Source organism: Grampus griseus, assembly GCF_964374135.1.
Source record: "Grampus griseus genome assembly, chromosome: 18".
Classification (NCBI taxonomy): Eukaryota; Metazoa; Chordata; class Mammalia; order Artiodactyla; family Delphinidae; genus Grampus; species Grampus griseus.
In genome coordinates this window covers 62,513,026-62,537,545 of record NC_139012.1, presented here as the reverse complement: position 1 = coordinate 62,537,545, position 24,520 = coordinate 62,513,026, and the positions used below count along the sequence as shown (strand labels likewise).

The 24,520-nt window shown below is 39.0% G+C and overlaps 1 protein-coding gene and 1 long non-coding RNA gene across 6 annotated transcripts in view; one reads left to right on the top strand and one right to left on the bottom strand.

Moving 5' to 3' along the window:
- LOC309836160 overlaps nucleotides 1-13,943 on the top strand; it is a 36,705-nt gene extending 22,762 nt beyond the window's left edge. The window contains exon 5 of the long non-coding RNA XR_014298109.1: nucleotides 13,928-13,943. This is a non-coding gene — a long non-coding RNA (uncharacterized lncRNA). The remainder of the gene's footprint in view (nucleotides 1-13,927) is intronic.
- TRIM13 (tripartite motif containing 13) lies at nucleotides 1,265-14,302 on the bottom strand. Of its 5 annotated transcripts, none has more exons than XM_082675998.1 (3): nucleotides 14,202-14,302; nucleotides 13,532-13,941; nucleotides 1,265-2,851 (listed from the first exon to the last, which is right to left on the bottom strand). In XM_082675998.1, exon 3 carries the CDS (start codon nucleotides 2,841-2,843, stop codon nucleotides 1,620-1,622), a length of 1,224 nt encoding a protein of 407 aa, XP_082532124.1. In that variant the 5' UTR covers nucleotides 2,844-2,851; nucleotides 13,532-13,941; nucleotides 14,202-14,302; the 3' UTR covers nucleotides 1,265-1,619. The 5 variants fall into 5 exon arrangements, with proteins under 5 accessions (XP_082532124.1, XP_082532123.1, XP_082532126.1 ...); XM_082675997.1 differs by having other exon boundaries at nucleotides 13,532-13,649; nucleotides 14,228-14,282; XM_082676000.1 differs by having other exon boundaries at nucleotides 14,228-14,280.
- Between the last annotated feature and the right edge of the window lie 10,218 nt (nucleotides 14,303-24,520).

The following is a 24,520-nucleotide window of genomic DNA, read 5'->3' as shown; positions in this document are numbered from 1 at the left end:
CACAAACGTTACATATGATTAAGAAAGGTAGGGGAGTGGAATGTAACAAAAACAGAGACCTCGATTTCCAGGTAACTACTGTTAAAGCAAATAGTGTGTCCATAGCTGTGTTTACAAATTTGAGAGTTGCCTGGGAACGTACAGTATACAGAATGAAAAAATAACAGATGAGGAACTCCATAGTTTAAGGAAAACTGCCAATATGTCTGAGGACATATGTCAAATAGATCCCTTTACTATATCTCATTAAAAAAAAAAAAAAGAACCTTCATAAAAACCTCTTGTAAATCTATAAAATATACTGGGAGCAGAAAAGCATTCCCCCTCTCCAAACCTCTTATCTACTATGAGTCCTCATGGCAGAGGTAATATTTATAAACATTGTCTTAATTTTTTATATCCCTTTAGAAATTTAGTGGCTAATCTTGGATTGTCAGTTGGGGATAAGGCAGTCATTACCTCAACTAGCAGCTTATTTTGACTACTCTTCTCATAACTAGAATGATTCTTCTGTACTTGAAATTTAGTTGCCACCTTCTTTTCCTGTCCCTGCTTGTATTACCTCCTCTCAACCAAATTAATGGACTGGGGTAAAGACCCTCTGGACTGTCAAGGAATGTCTTGTCCCATGACAGAAATAAGGTTGACTGAAAGCAGTTCTAAGATAAAGTCACTTCTTGTTTTCATCTGAATTCTAAACAAGGTGAAAAAATTATTTTTGTTCTGTGGGAGACAGGGCATCTTTATCTCATGTGAGCAGACAGGACAGCCTTAGTGTTTAGCTGATCATTTTGTACTTTATAATAGCTGATAGATTGTTTCATCTATCATTAAATTAGTCTTACTACTCTTAAAAAATTCTTTAAACAAGTGAATTGATTGGTTGTACAGTTGCCATGGTACTTTGGAATAACACTTAGCTGCCAGTAAAAAAGCGGCTTTTCCATTTCCTGCTCTTGCAATGTGTTTGTTTGTTTGTTTTTACCCATGCCTTTGCTTGCACAGTCACCTAAGTTTTGTAGTTTACCTCCAAACTCCTCTGGTGATAAATTTACAAAACCTAAGCAGATAAAAGGCAAGCTGAAATAAATCTCCACCCTCCTTAAAACGTAAACTTCGCATAAGGTAATGCCAGTTTTTGTTTACATGAGACTTACATTGTACCAAAAAAAGAAATCAACCCTCTGCAGAAAAAGTTGGAAATTCAATCCATATCTTATTCCTTTTTAAAGAATGTTCACTCTCAAAAAAAAAGTTGCTTTACAAGAGTAGTCTTTATTACATGCTTAAGAACAATCATTATTACACTACCTCATCAATATTAAATCATGTACTCTCTCACATCCCCTTTTTTCATAGCATAAACACAACCAGTATTAGGGGTAGGATGCTTATTTCAAAAGCACTTTAAAAAGGAAGGAGGGCTCAGGACTACACTATTAAATTTCACTTTTATCTTTATACTACCTAATTTCAACAACATGTGTAGGACATTGTTTTTGAAAGGAATACTTGTGGAGGAAAATATCTGACTGGAATCTTGACCAAATCTGAACTACCACTCTGTATTCTGACAAATTTCTAACAAAGGACACAGAACTATGTACTTCAAACAGATTTTATAACAGTTTATATTTGCACACAAATTCTGCCACATTGTTCAGCACCACCAAAGTGAAATTCTTTAATCTTTCACTGAAAATGAAAAACCCATCTGCCAACTGTTCCCAGTAGAAAACTGATTGTTCTACAAAATCAGCTGATTTAGTCAGGTAGGAACTAAAGTTTGAAAGATTGTCTTTCCAAGTTGTGATTTCATCAAATAAAGACCATTCTAGGAATATGGTAGGACTGAAGAAAATGAGAAAGCCCAGCAGAATGATTACCACAAATAACAGATAAAAGTTCCAAGGAATCTTGCTAATGAATGTGCCAGTGTCTTGAGGCAAAGAAAGTTTATCCACATCTACTAGTTTTATGTCTTCCCACTGACTGGTATCAAAGTTCTTCATTAAAGGGCTTGAGGGCAAATTAGAGGGAGGCAAAGGAGTTTCCTTGATGACTTTTATTTTCTCCCTGAACTCCTGCATCTGTTGCAGAAATATGATGGGTTCTGACACATCTTTGAAAGCCTCAGCAATGTTAAAGGCCATTCGTTGTTCCTGCAAGATGGTGTTGAGTTTGTTGATCTCTGGGTCATAGGCCTGCATAACTGCAAGTTTCATGGTCTCAAAGTCAGAAAGGATTTCATTCTTCTTTTGATCTAATGTGTGTTGTAACTTCTCAAAAAACTCCTTCACTTTATCTGAATCTTTAGTCAGCAACTGTAGAGATTTCCTTTTGCTAGTTTCCAAGGTATCCAAGCGAGAAAGAGCATCTCCCCGACGCCAGGTCTCAAAGCTCTGGAAGAGGGACTCAAAGGCATCCCTTTCCTGAGCATAGGCATCTTCGATAGAACAGAAGACATGCTTGGTGTGGTCACCACGAGTAGCACAGATCCCACAAATCAGCTGCATATCAGTCAGGCAGAAAATGTTGAGAGGCTGCCCCAAGTGTCCTTTGCACACTGGCATTTTGGGAGAGATCTTGATCTTGTTATACTTTTCCACAATACCCTTCAGGGAGTAATTAACCTGCAGGCTACTGACCCCGGTGGCTGAAGTTTCCTTGCGGCATGTGGGGCACTTGAATGGAGATGATCTCCACAATGAATTCCGCACATTCCCCTCTAAGATCCCTTCTAAGCATTTTTTGCAAAAGTTATGCGAGCAAGGCAAAACTCGAGGATCGTCAAACAGACTGCAGCAAATTGGGCACGTGAGATCTTCTTCAAGCAGCTCCATCACATCTCCTACCAGAGAGAAAGAAACATTTTATTTTACTCCAGTAACCCCTTCATTTGGACTACGGACTAGTTAGAAGAAACTATCTTCACAGCCATTAAAAATGATTTTTCACTGAAATAACCAAACAAAGAAAATAAGTGAGAAATTTGTGAAGGGAATGCACACCAAAGCAGATTTAATCTGCTGGGACTAGAACACGCTCCTTATTAGTAGGGCTCCCTGTACACAAGGCCTTTGTGTGGGCTTTCCAACAACAGTCTTTGGCTGAGACAGGGTTAGGACTAGGACAACTGCAAGTTGAGCCAGCAGGACCCAACTGCTTGTTTTAAAACAGAGCTGACTACTAGCTGTCAGAAACAAAGCCACTCAGTGTCTGAAGAGAATGAGCTCTTTAGTCTGGGCCCACAATTATAAAATGGTATGCTATTTAAAGAAAGCAGCACAGAAATATAAATCCAAGCATGCACTGTCATGTAGACTTTTATTAAAAACTGGCATATTTTTCTATTTCAAAGGCAAGATTACAATTATTAAAATCAGAGGTAAAAACATAAAATGAGACAGCTGCAATTCATTCTTCCCTTGAGAATTAAGTGAATATTTTTTCAAACCACTGGAACAGTAATCAAAGCCAGTGGGGACAAACCTGGGCGTCCCTAAGACTCTTCCAGGGCATCTGTGAGGACAATACTATTTTCATAGTAATACTGAGATGTTATTTACTTCTGGCACAATGTTGACAGTGCACTGTAAAAGGAGCAATGGTGAGTAGACACTGCTGGAGCCTTAGCAGGAATCAAACAAGGCAATAGGTAGCACCAAACCGGATTCCTGGTTATTGTATTCTTCACCACCACGTACCCACGGTGGGGGCAGGGGTGAGGGCAGCCAGTTTCATTTTAGAATGTTCTAGATGAAGCAGTAAAAATTACTCATTTTACTAAATCTTGATCCTTGTGGACATGTCTTTTTAATATTTTGTGTGACAAAATATGAAGTAACCACAAAGCATTTCTACTGCATACCAGCAGATACTGTCTGGAGGAAAAGCAATTAGGTGATTGAGCTACAAGCTAAATCAGCCGCTTTTTTCGTGAAACACCATTTTTACTTGAAACAACAAATGACGAACTATGGCTGTGCAGACTTAGGTATCTGACAGATTTTTTTTTGAAAATGAACAAAATGAACCCATCACTTCAAGGGAAACAAATGACAGTATTTCTCGCCAATGATAAAAAGTTGAATTTTTGAGTGAAAATTGGATTTTGGAAAACATATTTGCCACTTAAGAGCTTGTAATGAAACAAGTGGTGATATTAACATGTGGGCTTTGGCTTTTTTAGAGGAGAGATCGTGTATAATGAAATATGTCACTATTTGGAGATCTATATTACACAGTGAACTAATTGGTTCAAATCACCAATGCATGTTATAAATCATACATTCTAATACAGTTAAATATCTATACATAATACACATGTAAATAAAAGCTCTTGGGAGCCTTAGTTTTTAAGTGTAAAGGGGTCCTGCAACCAAAATATTTGAGATCTCTGACCTAGAGGATACCATAGAGAATACCAATTCTCAATTCAAGTTTATTCTTTCAAAATGTACACTTTAAAACTTTTATCCCTGAAGTTTTAGAACCAAAAATAGTGCTAAATATGTCCTCATTCAGTTTACTGAGGGATATATACACACACACATATAACATTACCACCAAAGTAACAAAATAGGGTCTACTAATCTCTATGCCATCTTATAACCAAAAGTAAATAATTTTTATTATATAATACTCTTTTTAAAAAAATATTTATTTATTTATTTATTTATTTACTTGGTTGTGCCAGGTCTTAGTTGCGGCAGGTGGGCTCCTTAGTTGTGGCTCGTGGGCTCCTTAGTTGCGTCTTGTGGGCTCCTTAGTTGCAGCTTGCCAGCTTAGTTGCGGCATGTGGGCTCCTTAGTTGCAGCATGCATGTGGGGCCTATTTCCCTGACCAGGGATTGAACCTGGGCCCCCTGCATTGGGAGCATGGAGTCTTAACCACTGCACCACCAGGCAAGTCCCAGGAAGTGAATAAATTTTAACAGTAATTTTAAGAATCACAATTGGAGCTACAATCTAGAAGATAAATAGTATTTAAAAGATAAGCTGAACTTGCAAGACTAATTAGTTTATGGTTTTCTATTAGGTTGTGAGAGATATATGTATAACAAATATATAATACATATATATGTAGAATTAAAGCAAAGAGTATTCTGTCAAATTTAGTGTTACACGGCAAAAATGGTGACGAAGCTTATTTTTCTGAAAAATCTTTTGTGACATGGCAAATCATACAACCTTTGAAAAGCACTGAGAAGAGAACGGCTACAGAGACTGAGGTTAGTGTGCTCTCTAAGAAGTTATCAAGCAGCTATAAAACATTCTGACTCTTTAGAGCAAAGAAGGAAAACTTTTGATGATCTTCCATCACTAGTCCTGGGGTTCTACACTTTATCACCTCCATTGATCTCTGTCATCTTTCACCTAAGAATTCTATGCTAAGGCTAGATTTTGGAGTAAACTGTAGGAACAGGAAAGTAGTGGCAGCAGCATTCAATAAAGTAAACCTAATTTACTCATCCTTGCAAGGTTAACACTTCCAGAGAATCCTATCCAAGCACATTAAATAAATAAAAGGAAAAACAAAGGATACCAAGTTTTGTCATGAGAAGGAGAAAAAAGGCACCCAAGACAAAGAGAAACTTTGGAGAAAACTGAGGGACCAAGAAGAATTTTAAGGCAATCAAGTATGATCAAAAGGAAAATGTCACAAACAGGAAAATTTAGAAATAATAAACAGTCATCCCAAAGCCACAATCAATTTACAGCTCTTAAAATGAACCAGAGGAAAAAAGTTGGTATTTGGAAAGTCCCTTTTTTAAAAAAATTGCATCAAAATCATGGTAGATCCTATTGTTCCACTTTTCGTGATATAACTTACAAATTTTGGTTTATAATTTAAAGATTCTCATTTTAATCCACATTAAAACTAAACACTATTTTCTTTTCTTAGCTTTATACTCAAAACTTTAATCACAAAACTATGTGACCACTTCCACAGCTGACTTTTAGAGAAAACTGAGACATATAGCCTAACAACCCAAGAAACCATGGCAAGTTTGTTGCCTTAAAAGTTTTAAAGGAAAATACATAATAAGGTTTTTAGTCTCACTAAGTGAAGGGTATGCTTTTCACAGTAAAGGAACTTATAGATCCTTTTCTAAAGTGTGGCTAACACATAAAAATCTAAATAAATCAATTGAGCTTACTCCTTTGATGAAACCAAAGTACATATCCCCCCTTTCTGGGGGACAAATATAGATATCAAGAAATTTTATGTGAACAAAATTACTGTTCACCAGTGATAAAATTTCAACTTAACCAATGTCAAGTTAAGTATATAAAGGCAAATAAGTTTTCCAAGATTCATTTCTTCTTTTGAATTAAAAATTTCCCAAGATTTATGTATTTATTTACTTATTTATGTATTTACTTATTTAGGCCACGCCATGCGACTTCTGGGATGTTAGTTCCCCAACCAAGGATTGAACCCATGCCCTCAGCAGTGAAAGCGTGGAGTCCTAACTACTGCCCCACCAGGGAATTCCCAACAATTTCCCAAGTTTTATACCAACAAAGAAAGTAGCCAAATATATACCTAGTTACCTACCGCCTCTCTGGTTTTCCACTTCATTTTCCTACCATATTTATACTTTAAAATATACTTTTTAATTTATGTAGAATAAAACTCACTCCTTTCAGTACGCCGTTCTATGAGTTTTGACAAAGGCACAGTTGTATAACACCACCACAGATTTATTTTTAAGCAAACATTCAAGATATCCACACTTAAGGAAGACTATGAAAACTGATCAATACAACCTTGAGTAGGTATATAGCAACAACAGTCTCTGCAAATGAAAACAGTAACACAACAACCAGAATATTAAAAATGGAAAAGCCAACACTTATAAAGGAGTCATAAAATAGAAGTAAAAGCTAATATATATGACTTCTCCCTCCTGGAAGCCCTTTTGTTTTTGTATGATCAACCCAAAATGATTACAATTGAACAGGTGCTCATTTTATTCACTCTTAAAAGGTAATTTTAATAAAACCTTTTGGGCTCCCCTGGTGGTGCAGTGGTTAAGTAATCCACCTGCCAATGCAGAGGACACGGGTTTGAGCCCTGGTCCGGGAAGATCCCACATGCTGCGGAGCAACTAAGCCCGTGCGCCACAACTACTGAAGCCCACGCACCTAGAGCCCATGCTCTGCAATAAGAAGCCACCGCAACGAGAAGCCCGCGCACCGCAACAAAGAGTAGCCCCTGCCCGCCGCAACTAGAGAAAGCCTGGGTGCAACAATGAAGACCCAACGCAGCCAAAAGTAAATAAATTTATTTAAAAAATAAATAAAACCTTTTAATTAAAAGAAACTTTCCTATTAAATCTTTGAACTTCATTAGTTGATAGCAATATAAAGTTCAAAATATTAAATGAGTGAAGTGTACGGTGTTATGACTGTTAAAATATCATTTGTTAAGTGGACCACAAGGTGTCAGATAGTGAGCCATGGTTCAATGATAGACCATGAGAGAAACTGAAACAGAGAAGTTTATTACTCACAAGTCCTGCAGGAGGGGCCCCATGGGGAGGTCAAGGTAGAGTGCAGAGAGCAACGGGACCTGGGGTGAATGCCTTTACTTAAGTAAAGAAAGTGAAGTGGTGTCGGGTTCCTGGGCTAAGGCCAGACTGGCAAATTCAAACCAAAAGAGCAGGGTTTTGGTACTTCACAGGGGTCTTATCTAAGAGATGAGCAAGGGGAAGGCCCTCGGACTCAGGGGAGAATGCGGAAGGCATGGGCTGTTGGGGAAGTCATGCCAGAAACTTACACACGCCTGTGACTCTGCGGGCTGTTTTCCAGGGTGGGCACCTGTACGAGGACCTGGTGTCAGGATAAGGTCACTGCAGGCTGCTTGGTCAAACAAAACAGATGCCAAGGAGGCAGCAATGCCATGCAGTAGCTTAGCTAAACTCTCAACATACGGTGTGGGAATTTACACCTCAATAAAGCCATTAAAAGTGAAACCGCTATGGGTCAGGAGGTAGGGGATGGTGGTGAGGGAAAAAAAAAAAATAAAGTTCAAAATAATACCCATGATTTCTTTCCCAAATCCCATTACAGAAGAAAAAGAAAAGCCAATATATTATACCTTATATCTGAGAGATTTAAATCAAATTTCCATCCTGCTTTGAGGCATCTTTGAATTCAGGAATTTCAAAGCAGTATCTAAATACCTAACAAGTAACTAGATAGCAAATTCTGAAACTCACTTCATAGACAAAACTAAATTACGTGAGCTCTACTAAACAGACAGCCACCAATCAACCTTATCTTGGAACAAAGCTTGGAATAAAAGAGCTCACCTTTAAAAAAAAACCACTTCCCCTCATCCCACTAGTTAATCTTATTTTCAAGTTGTATACTGTATTTTCAAGTAGTATACTGATATTTTAGTATGAGATCCACTAATAATCATTTCTTGAAACTTACTAAGAATCTATTAACAACTACTGAATCTAGGTAGAGGATGTAAGGATATCTATTGTAATTTTTTTTTTTTTTTTTTTTTTTTTTTGCGGTACGTGGGCCTCTCACTGTTGTGGCCTCTCCCGTTGCGCAGCACAGGCTCCAGACGCGCAGGCTCAGCGGCCATGGCTCACGGGCCCAGCTGCTCCGCAGCATGTGGGATCTTCCCGGACCGGGGCACGAACCCGTGTCCCCTGCATCGGCAGGTGGACCCTCAACCACTGTGCCACCAGGGAAGCCCTCCGTAATATATTTTTAATTTTCAGTATATTTGAAAATTTTCACAATAAAAAGTTGGAAAAAAAAACCTAAAGAGGGGACCAATAATAAGAAAACAATATTGAGCTAAAAAAGTAAAACTTCAAAAACATTAGCTAACTATGATAAATTTCACAGAGAGTTTAATCTGCTGTAATATTGTTTTATCTTTTATAAAATAAAAAATATATTATTGGAATCTCTGGATCAAGCCCTGTGAGGAGACTGACATACTTGTTTTGCTCTCAGTCTATGACCTTTGACAAACCACTTATACATATTAGTTTTTCTCCTCATTGAATAAGTGTTTTGAAAGGTATCTAACAATATATGAAAATTATTTACCAAGGTTTTTTTTTTTGTTTTTTTTTTGTTTGTTTTTTTGCGCTATGCGGGCCTTTCACTGTTGTGGCCTCTCCGTTGCAGAGCACAGGCTCTGGACGCACAGTCTCAGCGGCCACGGCTCACGGGCCTAGCCGCTGCGCGGCATGTGGGATCTTCCCGGACAGGGGCACAAGCCCGCGTCCTCTGCATCGGCAGGCGGACTCTCAACCACTGCGCCACCAAGGGAAGCCCTCAAGTTTTGGGGTTTTTTTTTAATACTCTATATCAATGTGTTATTAACACCTCATTCTGGCTTTTAGAGACTGTTCCCAAACTTATATGATCCAAACAGGATAAAGTGAGATTAAGAAAAAGACAAAATTTCTGATAACTTAAAAAAGGAATATTAAAATTAATATACCATATACTCCAATAAAGATGTTTAAATAAAACCTTAAGGAGCCATAAAAAAATAAAATAAATATACCACATATAGCATCTAAAATAGCTCATCTAATTGTTATGTGGCCCTTGCAAACAAAATATAATTTACCTTTGTGTCCATATAAGATATAAGTAACTTACCTTTTCTGGCATTATCCTAGAATAAGTAGTAGTCAAAATTTCCTCCAAGGTATTTCTAGTAGAATTCCTGATAAGTAGGGCAAAATAAACCTAGTACAGAAGGTCCAGCAGCTTGGAAGGCCTACCTACTCAGAAAATTCACAAGTTTTTGGACTAAGGTGACAGTCTCAAAAACAAAAAACTAGGTCATTACCTTCATAGTCCAGAAAAACTTGGAAAAAATGAGTTTTTTCCTTTCCTTCATTCTCTTCTCTGTGCCACTATTTTGCCTCGACTTTTCCTTTGTTTATTCTTCTTTTAACTCATCTTCCCCATTCTATTTCAAGGAATGCAATCTTTTGATTTCCTCTTATTCCTTCCTTATCTCACACCTCCTCTTTACCTTACTTCTTATGTTTCTTTCCCTATTTTCTTTTCCCTGTGTCACCTGATAATCACCCAAGATATTATTCTGTAATCCTGTAAATCGGCAGCATTAAATCAATAGTTTTAGGATACCAGCTAGATCAGATATCCCTATCCCATTTTTGTACAACTACTGAGAAATCTATGAGGACACCGAATGGTGGTGAATCCCATTCTCTCCCATCCAGGTGAAATCAATTTGAATATAATGAGGGTCTGAATTTGAAGGAAACATACATATAGCCCAAATTATTCTCCTGGTCTGGTAGGAACCAAACCCAGATTACTTATCTTTACCTGTTAAGAGTTAAAATTAACTTAAATTGGAACTACTGACTTCTGCAAAGGTTTTACAAACTAGAAATGTCTGGTTCCTTTTCTCCCAAATAAATGTAAACAGGTTTAAATGAAGGTAGCAAAATTCTACCCCTAGAACAAATTGTCTTCTTTCACAACAATAAACTTGGCAATCATTAACCTAAATTATTATCCCCAACAGGTTGGTATCTATTAAAAGTTTTCATCATCTAGCTCTGCATTTGAGGTTAATTCCAGCTTTCAGAAAGTGATGTCAAAGTCTAGCATTCAGTACACAGCAAGCTAGATCTATGTAGATAAGTGAAATTATTTACGTAGTATGTAATACTGTGCCAAGTGAAAACAAGTATTTAGTGCATAACTAATAAGTACTACCTACCTGCTAATAAGCACTTACTTCTGAGATGGAAATGTAATTGGTCTGAACAAAGTTCCTTTTGCTCAGTGTAGAATTACATACGCATTTTATTCTAAGTAAAACTGATCTAGAAAATATTTCAAGTAGAAAGCTAATTATGCTAAACTTTAAGCAATTTTTAGGTTGGCTGTATTCTATAATACTATGTTGGCACTCCTCACTCATATTCAATACTGCACATATGCAGGGGAAGAAAGGAAGAGCTCCTCTGGGAGTTTTAAATGGGGAGCCAGGTTACTGCCAAGGAGATATACTTGTGGTGCTTATGCCACAGGAAAGACAATAATTTAAACTATTGGCAAAAGTTTTCAGTTCAACTTTTCCTTAGAAATATATTTACATCTATAATGCAAATGAACTAGAAAGCGTTCACATTATGGGAATTTGCTTTATATTTACAGAAGGCTTAACTGGAATGTAACTATTCTGTATGTCAAAGGACACCTGTTTTTAGTTAACTGTTATGAGTACTATTCCTCTAGCACCATTCTAGTATCTAAAAATCCCAAGGCAAGGTAATGACAATGGCAGTGTCTTTCATGAGTAACAAAAATGGATAATCCAATGATATTTTAAAAGATGAAATATAAGCCAAAAGTCAATTCCTGCCCTAAATTCAGAAATATAGCACATTTACAAAGGTATTGTTACTATAAAAGGTGTGATAACTGCCTTACAAAAGGACATAGAAAGCTGACACCATACTGAAGTTGGAGAGGTTATCCATGCAAGTGGACTTTGTTTTTCTAAAATTATAAAAGTAATTTGTGATTACAGAAAATTCAGAAAATACAGGAAAAAAATTACCCATAGTTACATCAGCAAGGAATAACCATTATTATTATTTTGGTATATTACTTCTAACATTATTTTGGCACATTCCTCCCAATACTGTGTGTTTGCACACACACATATTTTAACAAAACTGGAAGCATAACACAACTTTGTATCCACTTTTTTCACTTGTTTTATCATATGCATTTCCCCTATTATAAATTCTTCTAGAACATGACCGTCTATCTTATGGATATGCTGTTTCTTATTGACTGCTTGTTTTGGGTGGATTATAACATTTTAATGAACGTTCTGTAAAAAGTCTTAGTCCAACTGTTAGGTGGGTCAAAGAGTAGGAACATTCTTAAGGCTCTTGAAAAGACTGCCAAGTTTCCCTCTAGAAAGGGCATACCACTTTCTGAACTCTGACCAATGATGTATGACAGTACTCCACCTCTCCATGCAATTCCCAACCTTACAACAGAATCATACGTTTATAGAGCTTAGTAAAAAAATAAGAAAAAGGCATAGTTTTTTACCATACACTTTTTTACCATACCTACCTAAGTTTAAAATATAAAACAGTTTAAGGCAGTTAATATTAGTATGTGTCTACGTATTACCAATATATAAGAATATATGGTGCTAAAAGTTATGGAGTAGGAATAAAACAGAAGTACTGGGCTTAAAAACATCTTAGAGATCATTTAGCTAAATACCTAACTTTACAAGTGAAAAAACTGAGCCTACCCTGCTCCCCCAAATTGTACACAGCAAGCAAGGCATAGGACCTGAGTTTCCCAATTCTCAGACCTTAGCACTATCCAGAAAGTGGGTCAGGAATTCAGTATCCTCATTCATCAAATGGAGAACCTTAAGCATGAGCTCTCTAAATCCCTTCTAAAATTCTATAATTTTTACAAAGTAGGTTGTAACAGGTTCTCCAGTGAAGGGTAAAGAGCACTGAACCTGCATCTGAATACCTACCTTTAAGCACTAGTTTTACCCTTCATGGAATGAGGATTTTTACAGTACCTACCTCATAATGTTCTTGGAAAGACTAAGTAATGTGTGACAATTTTGTAAACTACTGAGCTACATCAGTGTAAGGTGGTTTAATTACATATGTGTATAGATACTGTGAAAACTGTAAATACTCATTTACAGTGTTATGTTAGAGCATGAGTGTATTAACCAAGAAAGGTCCTAAAGGAGAGTTGGACTCCTTGAACTGTAATTTCAAGGGAGGACAAAGTAAGTATTACAATAGCATAGCAGGTACAAAGCATGTTCGTGGAAATGGGCATAGCTGAACAACAGCTATGGCAGAAGCAGGGCCAGGTAACCAATAAATGTAGAGAATGAAAATAACCTGGTGTTATGGAAGGACTTGCCAGAGAGGTTTAGTGCATCAGCTGGTGCAAAAAAGATGGTATTTTTAGGGCAAGATAGGAGAGCATGAAGAAACATATGTGCTTATTGTGCAAGACAGAAGTATAACCAATTAATCAATAGCTCCATCAAGTTCTACCAGAGGAAGTGGCTATGTAAAATAAATTCTGCATTTAAAATACCTTTTATATAAAGGTCTGTAGAGTCAGAAAACTGAAGCCCTGTTGTATAAGCCCTAGCAGCAGTGACACAGAAGGAAAAAGAAACCTATTATCAAAAAGAAAGAAAAGCTGCTGTAGCCTCTTTTCCTTTGCAGTGTGAATCTCTGGATTATAGTATGTTTCAAATAATTGTCACATAAAGAATTTCCAAGTATATAATCAATTTTTCTGAGTTTTGACAAAATATGAAAAGAACAAAGACCATCCATGAGGGTGGGAACACATACATTCTGCACAAAGTTCAATTTTGAAAGGTTCTGGGCCTGACGAAATTGGGTGCTTTCTTTTTTTGTTGGTTTTTGTTTGTTTGTTTATTTGTTTTTAACGTAGGGAAAAGTATTGTAGTTTACCTCTGTCCCCTGCAAGCAGGTGTATTGGTCAGGGTTACAATTTCCCAGGGCAGAGCAATCAGGTTTTGGTTTTGTTTGTTTGTTTGTTTTTTTTTTCCCACGTCGTGACTGGAGGCTACTGTAAAGAAAGAACAAAGAAAGAGAGGGTATTATGCATTTATGTGCAAAGGGTCCTTAGTCTTCACCCTCAATTTTTTCAATCATCCCCCACAAATAAAGCCAGCCTGCTAGGACCTGATGAAAAAGCCAGGAGCATGGGAGAGGCTGGCCATCTCTGTGCTAAGGAGCTTCTCGGTGAGGGCGCCCTCCCACGGGGCCAGGCAGCCTCCCCAGGTTCAGTGCCAGGGGGTGGTCGCGTGCTCTGACTCCGGTTCATGGTCGCCTTTTCTTTTGTAGGCGATCCCGAGGCGCTGGAAGTGAACCCAGGCGTGTTGGGTAGCGGACCAGGTTTTCAGCAGCCCGGACGCGCTGCCCCCGCCGCCCACCCGCACGCCGTTGCTCCCCATCCCCCCGTTCCGGGGCCTGGCTGCTTTCCGCTGTGCTGCCGGGACTGGAGCGCCGACTGAGCTCTCCGCCAGCCCCCCCGACTCACGCAGGTGCCTGCCCGGCCAGGGCAAGTCCCCACCCCCCTTCCCCGTAAGGACCCGGGCGGCGGGTACTTATCTCGGACCTCCGGGGCCGCTGGAGGGTACCCACCGGGAGGCGCGCCGCGGCCAGTCCTCCAGCCGCGGGCACCGCGCGCTAAGAGTCGGAACGGCTGCAAAATGGATTCGCGGCGCCGACGGGCCCCGCCCCAAGGCCCTCCTCCGCCGGCACCTCGGTCCGCCTCCGAGGCTAGGCCTCGCCTTTCCCCCGGGGAGGGAGTGGGTGAGGGGAGGCGGAGTCCTTCCGGTATCTCCAACCGCCACCGATGACCGCCGCCGGCCGCGGTGCGCCTGGGAGAGGGGAGGGTTGCTGGCTGCTGGCTTCTCTCCTTTCCAGAGAGGCTGCGCGCGCCCGCGAAGCGCCGTTCCCCGGGCGCCCGGAAGGGGACGTGGATCGCGCAGACCCGCGGGGTCGGCCTGGACCGAGCGCGGGCGACGGGAGGCGGCGTTGTCCCCGGTGGAGCCGCCTGGGAAGAAAGCCGGCGCGCAACAAGATGGTTGGGTTTGGATTGTTGTACTTTTTTTTTTGTTCGTTGCATTTTTAGGAACAAAAAAAAAAGCCCAACCCTTCACACCGCTTCATCTGCATCTCTCAGGACCAGAGGCCCGGCCACAGCGGCTTGGGGGGACGGAGACGACTGTCCGCCCCGCACCCCACAACCCGGGGTGGGTGGGGCGGGCGCCCGCGCTGCTCCAGACGCAGCACAATCAAAATAGTTAACTACTGCACCCACCCACACCTTGCATCTATGTATTTCTTTGCAGGCTTTAGGCCGAACACTAGCCACCCAATTCAAGGTTTCTTTTTAGGAAAAACACCACTGCCCTTTTCTTTGGAGAGAAGGAAAAACTCAAGTATGGCTCTAAATTATCAGCCGCTAGCCTGACTCACTCTTCTGATGTCCGGCACCCTGTATAGGGACCTTCTCTAATTAGCAAACGCATTAAGCACTTACCAAGGAGCGGTTGCAAGAAGATTGCAATGATGAAAGAATGGCTTCTCCAAAACTTGCCATCTTGGGGGATGTGAAGCATGGACAAAAATCACAGAATATGCCCTGGGGTTGAGTTCGCCCCCCACCCCCGCCCCACTTGGGGAAGTCTGGGATTTGGAAGTAGAATTGGGGGGAAAGGTATTCAAGGTCTATTTACAGTACTTGGACCCGGTGACTACTAATACTAGCTCAAACCCCATAAAAAGCTCCTCCCCACTCCCTTCTGAGATGTCCAGTTCCTCACCATGCCCAGGGTCCCTTAAATCCAGTTTTGTGTGTGTCTCCCTTAAACCCAATTTTGCCTTTGAAGAACAGTTCCTATATTTATGTCATTTTGCCTTCATAAGAACACTGTGGAATGGAAATTATGATCTTCATCCTATAGATGAGGAAACGGATGAAGTGATTTCTCCAAGGCAAAAAACAAGAGGCAGCGCTGAGACTCTAAAGTCAGGTTCCAGGTACACGGTCTTTCTACAGCACGGTAACTGTCAGTGCCAACGAAAACTGCAGCCCAGTCTCCTACTAAATAAGTGTTATTAAAAGAAAATCAAACTCCTGATTTGTAGAAACATTTTGAATACCCTAATATTAAAATGATACAAGAGTGAAAGGTTATTAACTCATAAATCAGAAATTGTCCTATGTGTACCTGGTTGTTGGTAGATACTAATTAATTAGCTTATAACCAACTAAATGTAAAACGTTGGTTAAATCTGCATAGAAATCCCTAGATTGTTAACAAAAAAATAAACTACTAAGAGACCATCGTATATTAAACTCTCTTACGTGTAGAAAAATAGGGAAGGAAGAATAACCTATTTTCCCTCCCATGGTCCTAATAAAACAGCCAATCAGGGAATCACCACATATAGTGTGACTAGAAAAAGAGATTAAAACCTGCATGCACGGGGCTTCCCTGGTGGTGCAGTGGTTAAGAATCCGCCTGCCAGTGCAGGAGACACGGGTTCAAGCCCTGGTCCAGGAAGATCCCACAAGCCGCAGAGCAGCTAAGCCCGTGCACCACAACTACTGAGCCCGTGTGCCACGACTACTGAAGCCTGCACGCCTAGAGCCCGAGCTCCGCAACAAGAGAAGCTGCGGCAATGAGAATCCAGCACACTGCAACGAAGTGTAGCCCCTGCTTGCCGCAACCAGAGAAAAGCCTGCACGCAGCAACAAAGACCCAACGCAACCAAAAATAAAATAAATTAAAAAATTTTAAAAACCTACATACATGGATTAAAACCCACCCACACAGCTACCTCCTTCCTGGAAGAGCACACTATAACTAGATCCCATACCGAGGGACTGTCAAAATTCTTATCACACTGGAATTTCCTTTTATTGACTGTTCTTCAAATAAGCAGACTAAGCTTAAGACTGGAATTCATATGTCACCACAGCAATAAGATGTAGTCTTATGTAAGTTTGTCTTTTGTGAAAAACATATTTTTACAGGTAGAATTTCTAATGTTATATATTTGAAATATATATATACACACATATACTTATTTTTGTGATTTATTTCATGGTGTTGTTTTTGTCCTCAGCCTTGACAAAGGTGAAATCCTCCAGCTTTCCTTCCATCTACCAAGACGTGATCAGATGTTCCATAACAAAAGGGACAGTGCCAAATTTGGTGTACACTGAAATGTAAATTATCAGAATGGGGAACGTCTAATAATTAAGACTGGAGCAGTTATGTGCAGGAGAGGGGTGCTGGTGAGCCTCCTTAGATATACTGGAACATTTCATTACTATTCTGTCCTTCCCTTCCCAATAGCTGCCAGTCATGAATGCAAGCCCCGACATTCCCCAATGAGAATTCCTGGCAATACAAGGCACTGACATTGCAAGGTGCAGCAAAAAGAGCAGACACTTTGGAATCAATTCTGCATCCAAACTCTAGCTCTGCCATATACAAGTTGTTCAAGTTACTAAGCATCTCTAAGCCTCAGTTTTCTCTTCTGTAAAATGGGGATAATGTTTCACTTGATTGTGAAAATCAGATAACATACAAAGCAACCAACATGGTATCTGACATATAGGAAGTACTTAATAAATGGTTGCTACTGCTATATGGGAGAAGAAAACCATGCTGGTTTTGAATAACGGTTGTTTTGGATTTGTAATGTGAGGCTCAAGCACAATAGTCTTAAGCAGAGCTAAACTGCCTACGTAGTAGAGGAAGCTAGCACCATAATTTCTGCTTTTTTTACACCCAGCCCAGGGTGGCCTTTTATTTTATTTTATATATTTATTTATGTATTATTTATTTATTTTTGGCTGCGTTGTGTCTTCATTGCTGCGTGCATGCTTTCTCTAGTTGCTGAGAGTGGGGGCTACTCTTTGTTACATCGCGGTGGCTTCTCTTGTTGAGGAGCATGGGCTCCAGGCACACGGGCTTCAGTAGTTGTGGCGCGCAGGCTCAGTAGTCGTGGCGCACGGGCTTAGTTCCTCCGCATCCTGGACCAGGGCTTGAACCCGTGTCCCCTGCATTGGCAGGCAGATTCTTAACCACTGCACCACCAGGGAAGTCCCCAGGGTGGCCTTTTAAAAGCATTTATCTTTCCACTGCTGTACCTCCTTCCTTGTGCTTAGGGAAAGGAGAGGAAAAGGAAAAAACATCTCACTTAATGAAAGGAAGACTCTGCAGTGCTTTTTAAAGCTTTACAATTTCAGTGAAATTGTTGGAACATCCAAAACATTCCATTAAAAGGAAAAGAATCTACCTGTAAAAATACATTTATCACAAAAGACAGAAACTTACCTAAGACTTGATGAAATTAAAGGAATTAGTCCTTGGTTTGAAGAAAATTACAGGTTGCATATATTTCAGTTGCACAGTGAAGATCGTGCATTAGATGGAGCAAACAGCAATATCAGTTAGCTTTGGGAGAGAATGAGAGATGCTTAAGCAACAGTAAACTTGGCCTTTAGTTGTGCCGTTTGTTTAGATAGAAAAATAAGTTATAAGAATAAAATGTCAGAGGTAATTAAGATGATATTAACATATGCTTATAATTATATACTCAGGATTGTGCTAGGCACCAATGACACTAACTGAGGAATTTCCCATTTGGTTGAAGAGAAAAGTCTTAACAGCATGAACTAGTTCAGTAATAGTGGCTGTTTAAGAGTCAATGTGAGGGGTGTGGTGAAGAAAAGATCAGAGGAAGGCATGGAAGCATCACGAAGATTTCACAGGGGAGGTGGGAGTCAAACAGAATTAAAGATCATAGGATTTGAAGGTAAGAGGAAGAGCATTGGAGGTGAGGAACACAAGTTCAGGGTGGGAATTAGCTTCACTGATACTGATACTGAGTCAGGGAAGAGCATGGCCTAGTTTGGAAAAAAAGTTTGAGGCCAAATTGTGGAATGTTTTGATGTCAGAATAAAGAGTTGAACTTCATTCTGTAGGAAATGGGAAGCCACTGAATAATTACGTATATGGCACTAACAAGATGAAAACAGAATTTTGGGAAGACTAATCTGATAACAGGGTCCAAGATTTAAGGGGGAAGAAATTTCCTTTATTTTAATAGTTTTGAGGTTATTGAAAATTATAGATTTTTTTAATGCAGTAATGTATATAAAAGTACAACATATGTGCCTAGGTCAAATTCCATTGAACCATTTAATTTCAAGTGTATTGTTTACTAAAATTTTCAATTTGTAAATAAAATGTAATGAATGTAGAAAGAATTAACAATGACAAATACTCCTAAAGTCCTATGAGAGGAAATTATGTGTATATATATATATATATATCAATCCTATATAAATTATCTTAATATAATGATCTTAACTATATTGTATGACTAAAGTTAGTATGTTGCTTAAATATTAACTACATTTTAGAGTACGCCTCACTAGAGCTTTAAAAATCATTACATATACTCTGAAATGTAGTGCTCTGTTTTGATATTTTTAACAATGATTACACTCAATTATGTTAATTTTTTCTCTAAACTTAATTTCCATACATGTAGAATTTTATTCTTGATGAAAGTCACTTTATGAGGGCCTTAAGAAATGATTCATTCAGGTAAAGACTACTGTTGTATAAATATTTGCAGTTGTTTAAGAGAACTTGATTTGTAGAAACTGTTTATTTTGGAATCTTTGTGTAGCATTCACTAATCATTATGTGCTCTAGTTTTATCTTGAAAAATGTCAGTTATAATAATAAATTTTATAATTTCAATTTAGAAAACTACTCTCACCCTGCTCTATGAGACATTTTTAGAACATTTCTTCTACAAATAAAGGTACAACAGTTTTCTATTATAGTTTTCAATAGCTAGTAGATTCCTGTACTTTCTTTATCTTAAGTAAAGGCAGTAGTATATCTCATAGAACTTTGGTTCTGAAGGTCTAAATTTATCAGATACCTACCTATACAGCATTGCACAAGAAATCCATGCTTCTGTTTTTTAACATGAGTCCAGTTGAGTCTCTCTGATATCAAAGCATGTGGTAATAAATGCCTTGTCAAAAATGTATTTATCTTATAATGGTCTTGTTGTTTATAACACTGTGCTAGTTGTTGCTAGAATGTGGCCGGATCTCTGGGAACTTGCGCTGGATCTAAAGCAGCCCACACCCCTCCCAGTCAGGCAAAAGACACAGACAATCCAGAAGATGTGTGAGACTCGTTATACAATATGAACACAGGTTAGGCATTTTGTGAAGGTCATTGACCTCTGTGCTGTGAAATTCAATGGACATTTTTTCAGTTCTCATTTGCTTTGATCTCTTAGCAGCTCTCACTGCCTCCTCCTTAAAAGGCCCTCTTTCCCTGGCGTTTAGTAACATCATGCTCACACCGGGCTTTTCTTTTTCCAACTCTTTCAGGGACTCTTGCTGGGTTGTACCCAGCATTTAAGTTCTGTAATTCTTTGAACACTCAGGTTCAAGACACTGTCAGGACTTCAGCTAACATTTAATGACTCTCACAATCCCTGTAAAGCAGGGATCACAAACTGTTAGCCCGTAGTTACACCATTTTTAAATTTAAATACACTTTAGCGAGGTATGCCCCTTCTTCCTCTCCCACAGTCCTCCCTCTCTGCAGGCATTTGTGTTAGCCGCTGTGTTGTTGCTGGAGGCCCCTGCTCCTTCCAGATTCAGGATTCCTGCTCCCGAAGTCCCTTCTCTCCTGAAGGAACCCCCTCACTGGCCACCAGATTCCTCTTCGTCATCCTCATCCCCCAAGCACAGCACAACTGACACATCCCAGGTATGTCAAGCTTTCCAAGAAGTTCCAGGCCAAGGTCAGATCCCTCATGATCATCTCATACCATCCTATGCTCTTCTTCCATTGCACACGCTAAAGTTTGTTATTATATATTTATTTGTGTAATAATTTAATAATGTTTCTCTCCCCACTTGACTGTAAAGTCCGTAAAGTCAGATATTGTGTGCGTTTGTATGAGTGTGTTTATCCGTGTTTTCTCATCATTGCAGCCCCAGCACCTAACCCAGTGATAATAATTGTTTTTTCATGAATGTTTTAGGGAAGTAAGAATTCTCTTTTTCAGAGATTAGTGGTATATTTCAAACTTCTAAAAATTACCTGTTAACACCAGATGAAATGGTAATGTATTCTGAATTTTATTCACTTAAAATAGGCACTCTAATATATTTTATTTTATCAAAACAATATTTTCCCTCTTTATCTGCAAAACAAAGTTTTCCATACTCCTCCTATAGCTTACACAGATGTGTCAGTAGTCTTTTACAGTAGAGCTTGTCTCTTAAAAATGAGGATAACTTGGGAGTTCCCTGGTGGTCTATTGGTTAGAATTCAGTGCTTTCACTGCCGTGGCCTGGGTTCAATCCCCGGTCAGGGAACTGAGATCCTGCAAGCCGTGCAGCACAGCCAAAAAAAAAAAAAAAGAAAGAAAAATTTTTTTAAAAAAGGATAATTTTTTGAATAGTCCATCAGAGAATTTTGCTCCAGACGCGCAGGCTCAGCGGCCATGGCTCACGGGCCCACCCGCTCCGCGGCATGTGGGATCTTCCCGGACCGGGGTGGGCACGAACCTGTGTCCCCTACATCGGCAGGCGGACTCCCAACCACTGCGCCACCAGGGAAGCCCTTTTTTTGTTGTTTGTTTGTTTGTTTGCGGTACGCGGGCCTCTCACTGTTGTGGCCTCTCCCATTGCGGAGCACAGGCTCTGGACGCACAGTCTGAGTGGCCATGGCTCATGGGCCCAGCCGCTCCGTGGCATATGGGATCTTCCCGCACCGGGGCACGAACCCGTGTCCCCTGCGTCGGCAGGAGGACTCTCAACCACTGCGCCACCAGGAAAGCCCGGGAACTTTCTTTTTAAGCATAAAAATTAAGCAATATGCCATAAAAAAAAAAAAAGACTTAATGATATGACTAAATAAAAATGTAAAAAAAACTTTTATGTTAAAAATACAATATAGTGATAGTAGTATATAACTATTAAAAGAAGTTATAAAGCAGTACGTATTAACAATGAGATATGTATAAGATATAATAAGTGAAAAATCAAGTTAAAAACAGTATATATACTATGAGTCCAATTTTGAAAGGAAATGTAATTCATAATATATTGATAGGAAAAAACATTTGGAGGAATATACACCAAGTTATCAATGTGAGAAGATGGAAATGGGAAATGTTCAGTATCTATGTTTTATATTATTATAATCTTTTTGTATTTTTACATCGAGTCTCTATTACTTTTATACTGTATAAAAAAGAAAAAAGATAAATTTGTAAAAAACACAAACTCAGTTAGAACAAATACATGCAATGTATATGACTATGTTCTCTTCCAAATGAATAACAAATCAAACAAAAGGTAGAAAAACAAGCCAGGAACACGAAAAACAGGACACAAAAAGAAGAAATACAAATGACTGATAAGCATGCGAAAAAAATTTCACTCTCATTGATAAAGAAATACCAAGCAAAACACTTATACAGCCTTTTTTTAATGACAAGTAGGCCAGCATTGAGTGGCACAGGCCATCCTGTTTGCTGCTGGAAACCAACATAGATGGATACAACATTTTGGAGGACAGTTAGGTAATCTGTATCAAAAACACTCAAAATATATATATTTAATTCAACTTCTAGAAATGTATCCTAAGAAAAGAATCAAAAACATAATTTGTATAACAAGGATATTGTTATGGAACTTTCAAGGGAAAATTAGAAATATCCTAATTATCCATCAAAAGGACATGAGTTATATGAATCCTGGTACATTCAAACAAAATAATAATATGTAGCCATTTAAAAATCATGTTTTAGAAGGCTATTTAACAACTTGAAAAATTCTTTTATTATGTGAAGAAAAGCAAATTTCAAAACTAAATGGAGCATGGTACTGATTATTTGTGTGTATGTGTGTGCATGCATATGCACATATTAAAAAGCCATCACAGGATTAACAGTTGTTATCCATAAATAGTAAAAAGTGAGAATGATTTTTATTTTGTCCTGATTCTTTAATGAATTTTTGAACATTTCTATAATGGTTATATAATGTATTACTTTTATAGTAATAAAAAAGAAGTTCTTTTAAAGTTGCTGGCCCATGCTTTGGAAAAAAGTTTGACCGTTCCTGTAAAGATTAAACATAGAGTTACTGTATGATCCAGCAAATCTACACCTAGATGTATACCCAAGAGAACTGAAAGTATATGTTCACGCAATAACTTTAACCTGAATGTTCATAACAGCATTATTCAGGATAGAAAAAAAAAAAAAGGAAGCAACTCAAATGTCCATCAATGGATGAGCAGAATGTGGTATATACATACAATGGAATATTATTCAGCCATAAAAAAGGAACAAAATACTGATTCATGCTACAACATGGATGAACCTTGAATACATCATGCTAAGTGAAAGGAAACTGACAAAAAGGCCACATATTGTGTGACTCCATTCAGATGAATTGTCCAGAAGAAGCAAAACCATATAAACAGAATGTTAGCCAGTGATTTCCAGGACTGGGGAGAGGGAAGAATGGTAAGTGACTGCTAATGGTTACAAGGTTTCTTTTTGGGGTGATGAAAAATTCTGGAATTAAATAGTGGTAATGGTCACACAACCTTGTGAATGTACTAAAACCCACTGAATTATACACTTTTAAAAGGTGAATTTTATGGTATATGAATTATATCCCAATTCTTAAATATGGAAAAAAGTTTATGGCCCATCAAAGTTTCCTGGAGAAAAAGAATAGCGCTTAAATGTATAGAGTACTTTATATATAAACAACCTACAATATGGTTAGAGCTATGATAGAGGGATGGAACATAAAAAATAAAACATCTAACAGTACCTGGGGGTTAGAGGAAGTTTCCATTAAAACAGAGATTCCTGAACTTTTTTTAAAAATTTATTTATTTATTCATTTATTTAATTTTTGGCTGCATTGGGTCTTTGCTGCTGCACGCGGGCTTTCTCTAGTTGCAGCGAGCGGGGGCTACCCTTCGTTGCAGGGTGCAGGCTTCTCACTGTGGTGGCTTCTCTTGTTGCAGAGCACAGGCTCTAGGCACACGGGCTTCAGTAGTTGTGGCACACGGGCTTCAGTCGTTGTGGCTCGCGGGCTCTAGAGCGCAGGCTCCATAGTTATGGCACACGGGCTCAGCTGCTCCGCGGCATGCGGGATCTTCCCGGACCAGGGCTTGAACCCGTTTCCCCTGCATTGGCAGGCAGACTCCCAACCACTGCACCACCAGGGAAGCCCCGAGATTCTTGAACTTTTTGAGAATAATAAATAAAATAACCTTTATTTATTAATCCATTTAAAATAATAATGATCCATTGCATTACTCATTCCTCTCAATGATGACATCTTATATAACCATAGTACAGTACCCAAACTAGGAAATTAACATTGACAACTAAATAGACTACAGGCTATTCAGGTTTTACCAGTTTTAGCATGCACTCACTCTTTTAAAAATTTTTATAATTGAAAGGACAATACTGGGACTTCTCTGGCAGTCCCTAGCAGTTAAGACTCCATACTCCCAATGCAGGGGGCATGGGTTCGATCCCTGGTTGGCGGAACTAAGAGCCCACATGCCACGCCATGCAGCCAAGGAAAAAAAAAAAGAAAGGACAATACAACAATATTAAAAAATTTTAAATAAATGATTAGAGGGAATTCCCTGATGGTCCAGTGGTTGGGACTTCGTGCTTCCATTGCAGGGGGCACAGGTTCAATCCCTGGTCAGGGAACTAAGATCCCGCAAGCTGTGCAGCGTGGCAAATAAATAAATAAATAAACATCTTTAAAAAAATTTTTTAAATAAAATAAATGAGTAGAACTACCTATAATCTCACATT

Excerpts from the sequence above, each read along its gene's own strand:
- TRIM13 (XM_082675998.1), bottom strand. The coding sequence starts at position 2,843 with ATGGAGCTGCTTGAAGAAGATCTCACGTGCCCAATTTGCTGCAGTCTG.